The 9,567-nt window shown below is 44.8% G+C and overlaps 1 protein-coding gene across 1 annotated transcript; it reads left to right on the plus strand.

Moving 5' to 3' along the window:
- Positions 1-295: 295 nt before the first annotated feature.
- LOC146189819 (glucose-induced degradation protein 4 homolog) lies at positions 296-8,321 on the plus strand. The gene is made up of 5 exons (XM_084604578.1): positions 296-568; positions 2,458-2,625; positions 4,311-4,412; positions 5,058-5,188; positions 6,209-8,321. The coding sequence occupies exons 1-5, from the start codon at positions 419-421 to the stop codon at positions 6,270-6,272; spliced, it is 615 nt and encodes a 204-aa protein (XP_084460704.1). The 5' UTR covers positions 296-418; the 3' UTR covers positions 6,273-8,321.
- Positions 8,322-9,567: the final 1,246 nt, after the last annotated feature.

The following is a 9,567-nucleotide window of genomic DNA, read 5'->3' on the forward strand; positions in this document are numbered from 1 at the left end:
ACGTAATCCATGAAGAAACTGCAAGATGAGCACTGAGGCACGAAATGTGCACGACGCAAAAATCGCGATTCACACGACCACACATTCCAAACGTCGTTTACAAACACACGACACGTGATCTGCCTTGGGCTTTCCTGCAAAAACACCAATCCGAAAATAATAAACAAAGCCAAGCCAATCCATGGGTTGCAATAACGGTTTGCTTATTTTCACCCGGTTGCACCAAGCTTCTAGCTTATTCCAACCGGGTCGCAGCAACGCCGGCCCAAGTCGCCCCGCTTCTCTCTCGACCAACCAGAGAGCGCGATGCCGCACGCGCTTCAGGAACGTCACAGGAGCTGCTCAACATGGCCGCTCGCTGAGGTTCGGGTCACCTGTCGCTGTCCCCAGCGCGTTCCCGCCGTCAGCATCAGTAGCCATGCCCGTGAGGACGACAGAGATCGTGCCGCCACTACCAGCCAACTCGCAGCAACCCGGCGTCACCAGGTCGCTGCTCTACAACGGCTCCCGGTTTCAGGGCCAGCAAAAGAGTAAGGGCAACAGTTACGACGTCGAAGTGGTGCTTCAGGTGAGCCAACCCGCCGTACCATCCTTTCAAACGCATCATCGTTCAGAACAGCTGCTCTGCGCGTGTGTCTGACGCGCCGATATGCTGCGGTGCCATACTACGCCTGCGACTTAATGATCTTCGCCGTTTCTACCTACGATCGGCTCAGTTGCATGGGGTTACCGACGGTGAGGTGCCCCGATTTCGTGCGCTGCGTACCAACGTCGCGATCTTGTCGGCAGAGCTCTGGCACGCTACCCCGCTTGTGGTTGCAACACCGTGCGCGCGTGATGAGTCCTGTTCCTGCTGCAAAAGAGTCGAAAAATAACAAAAAGAAACTGGCTCCGGAGCCATTTCTGGACATTGGCAATGGTGTTCTCCCGGGGACAGCGGTGATGCTGTTGTTAAGGCCGCAGGGGTAGTTTGGCGGTTGTCGTCGCGAACGGGCGAGTGATAAATGGGCCTTTGTGACTTGCAATCAGTGCAGCCGAGATTGCGCATCGAGGAGCTGCAGATTGTAGGTCTAAGAATTATCCCCGGTGAACGCAGTGGCGTCGCAACTGCTGTCCCCGTGCTCACGTGTTCGCGCGGCTTAGAACGGCCAACGCTCCTTACAGAAGCTACCGAGGACGGCAGTGCAAATAGCGTCGGTGAGGCGGCAGGGACGTCGATAAGCACGAGCTTATCAGTGTTGATGATAAAAAATGCGTACATGCGTCTTCTTCCTGCACGACCTTTGTAGTGTCAGAGGCACATTTGTTGTCTCATACGCACGTTGCCCGTGGCTTTTCAACATGCCAGTCCTTGTACGGGGGTCAGACCAGATAGGTGGACCAATCGGAATTCGAAATCTCGTGTTAATATATGTGTCTGTGTGCGCTACAATCAACCGCAAATTTTCATTCATTTGGGCATTTGCAGTCATTGAACGCCGATATGCAAACATGTATTTAGAAAAAGGAAAAATGTGTAGGATTTTGAGCAGTGATCTTAGTACAGCTGACTAGTTTGGTGCTGTTACATCACTGATCATAGTTGATCATGTGCCATATTGTCTCTAAAAACTGGTATACACGGACTGATATGATGTGTTCTGACGCTGTTGCACCACACCAGCCCTGCTCTGCAACTTATGTGAACTCAGATGAAAACAAAGACTGAGTAGCAGACTGTATACCTGAGTTGCTTGTTAAGAGGCTTCAGCAGATAGCCTGGTCATTGACTGCTAGTCTTTGGGAATAGAGATGAGGTTGGTTCACATGGTACCTTTGTCATGTCAACGTCCTTGGGGGCAATGGACAACCTCAGCTGCTTCACTCTGCCTGTCTTGTGTTGCTTGGAATACATGTCGTGAGCAGATCATTCTTGGGATGGAATTGACTTTGCACCACTTACATATAAGCATAGGTGTCATGCAGGAACAGAAAGCAATTCAGAAGCATGTGTCTAATACCAAACATTTTGCTCTGTGACGCTGCCGGGAGCCTTGCTTACAAGTATCCTTACATCATTACATAGTGCCATAGTATGGTGCATACATGACTGGTACTTCACACACAAGCTAACATTGACCTTAATGTGGGCATTTATGGCACATCTGTGGAATAGCCAGGCTTAGGTTGACTTCATGTGCCTTCTTGCTCTTTCAGCATACCAGAGTACATCATGCAGAAAGGCACTGTTTAACAACACAGAGAATCATGCAAGTTTGTGACTTTTCATCATATTGCTCCACCAGGAAGCTTTGTAATGAACAAGAAAAAAAAAGAACACCTTTGTTCTGTTATTTGTTCCTTGTGTAGCATCGTGCTGAGACGTCATAATCATTACTCTAAACAGTTTTGGTGGTGTCGGACCACATAATGTTGAAATGTGATGCCTTAACATTGCCACTGTCCTTGTTTGTGTAGCATGTGGACGAGGCCAACTCTTACCTCTGCGGCTACCTTAAGATCAAAGGCCTCACAGAGGAGTATCCAACGCTCACGACATTCTTTGACGGCGAGATCATCAGTGGGAAGTACCCGTTCCTTACACGGAAATGGGATGCCGACGAAGAAGTTGACAAGAAACACTGGGTGAGCATATCTTCCAACAACAGCCTATTCTACGTGCCCCTTTCGGGATGAGACAGGACTCTGTTATGCTCTGCTGTTGCTTCCGTAGGCAGCATGAAAGTCTTTTACTGTCTAACTATAAATTCTCTGTGAGAGAGGGATATTTGCAAACTTGTATGACATGGCAAAAGCTTCTTATTTAGCATGCAGCATTTGTTCGAATTCATTTTCTCTCTGGCTTTTACTGTTCTCATTATTGGTGCCCACATTCATATCAGAGTAGAACAGAAGAATGCAGAGACCCAGGAGGCAGGCAGCATTGGTTGTAACTGCTCTAGTATTAAAGGGACAGAACACTGACCAAGACATGCCATGAGTTTACAGTGGTATTAAGGTGTCTTTACTCATTGAGCGCTCCAATGTCCAAATGACAATTTATAATTTCAATTTTGCATTGAAAATTTTATGAACAAACTGAAGAAACCTCTCGCTGCAAATGCTGTCATATTAGTGTTATGCCCCACTTGACTTCATCTCTAGAAAATGTCACATTTCTTTTGTTTTTGTGTTGTTTTTGTTGCAGTGTTTTGTTTTGTTGGGTTTTTTTTTTTTTTTTCTGTTTAGAGTGTTCATTATCTTTTATTATCTTTTGCGCTCTCTCCAGTTTGCCCTTAATTAAAAGATAACACTCTTTTCGCTGCTGTGATGTGCTTTTAGCATTTGTCACTAGGTGGCACTGCAGTGTTCTGAATTTTTTGGGTGAAGCAATGACCGTGACCCCCTAAAACTTTTGTGAACGAGGAATTTATTCCTGTGCCAGCAGCCTTGAGGGTGGAAACCAAAATGGACACTGCAATAAATGTGGCTAATTAATGTCTGGCAAATTATGTTTATATTATTTTTGGTGCATCGCTTTTGTCGAGTTCTAATTATTACCATGATCGCTGCTCATGGTTTCCAGCATTGGCGTGCATAAACCAGGCACATATCAAAAGGATGTCGCTAAAATTTTTCTGGGGTGTTTCTAACAAAGCCATTATAGAATTGTCCACTGTAGACTATAAGGTTTCCACAGTGCCAAAAAAGACCGCACACGCAAAATCGAGTGTTCTCTCCCTTTAAGGGCACACCATGCTGACCTGGTGTGAGGAACAGCATTGAGGGAAAAAGATTTGCATGGTTACTCGCAGGACCTTCACTACTGATCTTCAGTGCAGTGTATTCATATAATGCACCTGATACACATGTTATCAGTTAAAACATTTTCGTCAGACCTTCATGCTGCAGACACTCACTTCTTTATTTCCAATATCAGTTTTTTGCTTTTCTCATTTATTGGCAGGTGTATTATAGCAGGCTGAGTCAGTTGCTTTTTAGTTGGTATTTTTAGGCTATCTGTCTCAGCATTTCCTAGTTTATATTGTTCCATGACTTGGACTGTTGTTTGGTAATAATAAAGCCAAAGAAGCCAAGAATCAGCTATCAGACTTCATATAGTTGCACATTATGATACCGTTTTTAAAAATGCTTGGTGTGACCTTTCAATCAGTGGTTGTCATTTTTAGGCTCGATAATTTGTTGTCTACCTCGGATAACTGACTAGATGGCTCAGCGGCTATTACCTAAGCCCATGCAATTTCTAGTCCACCTGTATTTTTCTGCAAGCCCTGCATTGATAACACTCGTGAGTTTTTCTTTCTTGACAGAGCAAGTTTGGTTCCTTCGACGATTATGTCAAGACGTTCAACGACGACAATTTCAACTACACAAACTTGAAAGCATCTGAAAATGTGTTCATGAGGTGGAAGGTAAGGCACTTTCCAACAGCCTTTATGCAGTGTTAATCCCCTGCTCGGCTCTCTTTAGTGGGATTTGTATATACACACACAAATTGTCTTGCTATATGCCTGGGGGATGAGCAGTGCATTTTATAGTGCAGCCATTTTTGTCAGATCGCTTGATTGGTCAGAATTATCAGTCGGAACACTTGTATCGCTAGTGAAACTTCTTTTGCCGAACGCCGATCAATGTTGCCTCACCTTCGAATTTAACTTATTATGCCTTTGATTAGTAATGTACAGCCGCCCAAACCTATAATTGGCGCGCACGACGGCCGCCTTTTCTGTGCTCCTGCGCCTTAGTGCGGATAAAAACTTGCCAGAAGGTGAAGATAACGCAAGGGCTTGGTGACCCCTTGTTATTACTTGTACTTTTCACAAGTTACGTCCTCTGTAATGCTCAGAATCGCAGAAAACGCGTCCGTCACTTGCGCCAGTTAAAGATTTGGGCTGCAGTACTTGAAGCTATTGGCGTAACTGGTAACAGGCATTCAAAACTTCAGAACAAAATAAAAGTATTGTTATAGCCTCTTTTTCAGTGTCATTCCTGCTATAAATATACATAATATATGTAGTTACAGTGCCCCCCTTATGTGTGCAATGGGCTGTTTGCAGGAGCACTTCTTGGTTCCCGACCACACGATCAAGGACATCAATGGGGCATCATTTGCGGGCTTCTACTACATCTGCTTCCAGAAGAAGTCGGCCACCATCGAAGGATACTACTACCACCGCAGTTCAGAATGGTGAGATGCGGAAAAGTCAGTGTCTTATGTGGGAACTGTAGCCAAAGTACCTCAAAGTTATGCAAAACTGACTGACTGGAGCTTTTAGCTGGTAGGAATGGGGTCGTAGATTTGGCGCCCACCACAGCTCTGTGGCGGCGAAAGTTAAAAATGCCTGCACACCCAGGTTTCAGTGCTCACTTCAATTGAATCCATAGCCGTGCCCTAACCATGCAGTTTCGCTCACCTCCCGAAACTTTGTTGCTGCAATTGTAGATGTCAGGAACCATTAGTCTCTCTTCAAGGCAATATGACTCGAATTTCAGTTGTGACGATGGCGAGATGATTTGTGTTGGCTGTCCTTGCTAACTGCACTTACCGGAAGGTGCATTTAGTGAACCATTTCATTTGACAAGCGTGCAGAGTTCTTGTAACAAGGAAAATGTGATCGAAGGCGTGGTTGCTGTCATTTTTACACATATTATCTCTGTTATCAGAATGCGTTTCCAAAGCCCAGTTTGCTTTAATATGATTTAAGTCCTTTGCTATTTTGCATCTCCCTAGAGGTTGGCTTGGCCTAGCTTGGACTCTAGTCATCCGCAAAGTTACCAATATGTTACTAATCACCAATAGCAGCCAATATGTTACTAATCACCAAAATCCTTCCCCCGGGGCGTTTTACCTGAACTACAACACATAAACAAGCTTACATAGCAATGCGCTCGGCATAACCTCGAACGCATCCTGTGCAGCCTTGGTATGGAGCGCCCAATTATAGAAACATTGAACCTAAATACTCCCATTTTTTCATTATCTGCCAAATGCATAAATTTTCATAATTGGTCGGCACTGCTTCGTTAACTCCAAACATATCTTGTGCATTGCAGCTCATATTGAATGCAGTAGCACATTGTAAAGCCTTTATAATTGCATTTGACAGTTGAAATTGTCGTCACCAATCTTGACGTCTCGTGTGTGTGTGTGGATAATATAGCCACTTGCATTTTATTTCCTTTTTTGTTCCTGCTTGGCTTTACGCAGGTTCCAGTCCCTAACACTACGACACGTACCGGAACACAGCATCCAAATATATGAGTTTCGGTGAGACCACCGACACCCATCTGCGTGCCGAGCGGCGGCGATGCCATTCTCTGCTCCAGCTGTCGCTCCCCGTCCTTCGCATCGTGGCAGGGCAGTCACGATGTGTCACGGCTTCATGGCAGAGTTGCTTCGAACAGAAAGAGGCGTGACCGACGTCTAAGTCGTCACAAGGCCGCACCGAAGCGTCCAGGGCTTGCCCGTAGATGGAGCAGCCGGAGCAAAACCGTCGGAGCAACTACTCCTCGCGTGCTGCTCCTCCATCGCAAGTCTTTTCCACTGCACTCCGAGTGTGTGTGTGTCTGTGCCATCGTCATCACCACCAGCACCACAACCGGACGGTGGAGAGCCCGTGACAATGCCATCTCTGTGCGCACACATTTTTCGTCCTCGAAAAAAGACATGCCCGCATGTGTAGCAGCGATAGAAGAGTGCACCATCGGGGGAAGGGGGTGTGTGTTTCTTCCTTCTAGTCCTGTCGCCACCGCATGTCGACCCTGCAGTGATTGTCCCACCTGTATTTTTTTCTTCTGTTGAGCCGGTTAGTGTCAAGCAGTTCCTGTAGAAAAAAGAAAAGAGGATACCGGGATTTTGATGGAGGCATTCCACAAACTATGCTTTCATGTTGACCGTAATTTGAAGAGAATGCGCACAAGGAAGGGTGCCATGATGTCCCCATGGTACTTGCATTCAGAGAGGCTTTTTTTTTTTTTTTTTTTTTTTTTTTTTTTTTTTTTTTTTTTTTTTTTTTTTTTTTTTCTGATTTTATGTTATGGAAACCATTTCAGCTTGTTTGCTGCATTGATAGCACCTTCGAATTAGTCTTTTTGTGAACAGTTGTTCGGAGCTGCTGTCTCTGGACAGCCTGCTTGACGGAAAGTTGTACAGTTCACTGCTACGATTTTTTTGTGCGAGGAAAAAATATTTAAAATGCATTTTCAGTAAGGCTTCCATAAAATTTGTTTGGCTTACTGTCCACAGTAGAGAGGTGTGCATGAAAAGGTGTCGTTACTGAGAGAACTGCTTTTTGCAGAAGCACTATGTTCAGGGTCTTCCTAAGCATTAGTGTTTTGTTTGTTTCTTTCTATAGCATCGCTTTTGTATGAAGAGCTGTTTTTTTTTTTTTTTTTTCCCCGTTCTTTTTTTACAAAAATTTCTTCATTATATTAATACTAATATCTATGAGGATGGGTTGCTTCGAAGCCCAAGGAGAATGACTGATGGATTTGAACGGAAAGTGCTGTCTCAAATTTAGCACACATTTTTAATTGATCCAAAATCGTTGAAAGGGGTTGCAGTTTTGTGTCAGTTATAATGAAAACCTGTGATTTAATTTCACCTGCATTCAGAAATCGACTCTGCAGTACCTATTTCTGCATAGATTCTTCTTGTGCAAATGTATGGCATGCCGACATGTTGGTTAAGTAATTTTCAGTGGCTGGCAATGTCATACCTCAGTTTATTAGTCTGTTCGAGGTACCCGGTGCACGATTTAGGTTCGAAAAACTCTAGCCTTTGCTGCCTGGGCCACTGGCAACCTTGCATTCCATGGACAGTGTTTGTAGTGTTAATTGCACAGATCTTTTTGGCTGTGCTCAACTTGTTAAGAGTCTTAGGCTTCTTGAAATGTCAGAATATGTTGGCTCAGTTTTTTTATTGTGCCCTCTGACAATTAAACAAAGTTGAACCCGTATGAAACTTCGTATAGCGCAGTTCTGTGCGTGCATTGTTTGTGTTGCCATAGTGGGATGTACTTAGTGCTGCATAGACAGAGAGAAGAGTTAGTCTGATTTCAGTTAAAGAAGAGGCTTTCGTAACTTAGGAAAGGGGAAGCTTAGCAGAGTGATTTTTTTATTCTTCGTCTTGTTGGTATGGACATTTTGTCCTTTTAATGAACTGCGAGCACAAGGACATTTCGCTAGCTCTTCGAGCTTTCATTTCACGTTTGCCTTGCTCGTGCAGTTACTCATTACTTTACTTTAGTAAGCGTGTTTCTAAGACTGCGTTCAGAATTGTGCAGAAACTATTGTTAAAACTATTTGGGGGGGGGGGGGGGGGGGGGGGGGGCTCTGTTCTTGTGAGGTAATCGTCAAGTGTTAGGATATCTGCACCTGTTCAAAATGTCGGTTTCACAGTGTCCCATGAAACTCTTTTAGATGTTCAACCACTGAGCAGTCTACGCTGGTGGTGATCTTTCAAGAACCATTCGCAGTGGTAATCACTGAAGGCGCAAGCCATTTGGTTACATGCAAAGTTACCTTTCCAAAAGCAGGATAGGTTTCTCACCTTTTTGTGCAATGTGTAGCCGTTGTTGCACTAACATGCTTTAGTCCACGAAAGGCATTGGTAGTTGATGCTACGTCTTAAGCCTGTAGCAGCCTGCTGACATAGTGTATTTAATGCATCTAAATCATGCAGCAAACTTTTTATTTGTTTGCTGCTGACGCTCCGCTCGTCTTTTAGTGATGTGTGCCTGCATGCAACCTTTACGTTTGAAACCCACATGGAAGGCTTTAAAATTAATCACTGTGCGTGCTTCTTTTTTCTTTAAATGGCACTCGAACATATTTCTGCGTCACCCGTGATTGCTCCCTAACCACAGAAGTATATTCACTTTACCTGACAAACTGGATTAATGCCTCCAGGGTTTATATTCAGAGTTTGCGTCACCGAAAGTGGCGATAGGGCCAATTTTTTAACCTACACCAGCGTAGTAAATCTCCAATACCTCCAGTGGTTTTAAAAAATGGCCCTGCTATCTCCTTGGCCTCGAGCTGTCCTTTAGGTGGAAACACCAGAACCGGAAATGGTAGCGACATCCGGCTCCAGTATTTCCACCAATCAGGATGTCAGGGAGATAGCGCCACTTTCGGTGACAACGCAAACTTGTAATCTTGGTTGGGCATTTATTGCCAAGCTCGACTTTGCGCATGCGCAAGAACAGTTTCTCCATTGTGCTCGGAGACTGCATTCCTCACGTAATTTGGCCGACCGGTGGAACTTGCGTTTTACAAGCTACCAAGCGAGCATGCACAGTTTACTGGATGCAGTGTTTCTCTGCTTCGAATATTCATCCATGCCCGTGTTGTCTACATCCGAGCACACTGAAAGCCAATGTCTTGCATGACCAAGTTTCCCTGCAATGTAGTACCTGTTATTTCATCACGCCTCATTGTTTAACTGCTGCGTTCTTGATGAGAAATGGACCGATACACAATGCCAGCACTTGGCGTAGCAGAGCAGGCCTTGTCAGTGGCGACCTCCTTATGTTTTAACCTCGTACCTCGAGAAAGAACTGCCGC

This window comes from Amblyomma maculatum, chromosome 5 (assembly GCF_055883805.1).
Source record: "Amblyomma maculatum isolate TAMU_Amacu chromosome 5, ASM5588380v1, whole genome shotgun sequence".
NCBI classification, from domain to species: domain Eukaryota; kingdom Metazoa; phylum Arthropoda; class Arachnida; order Ixodida; family Ixodidae; genus Amblyomma; species Amblyomma maculatum.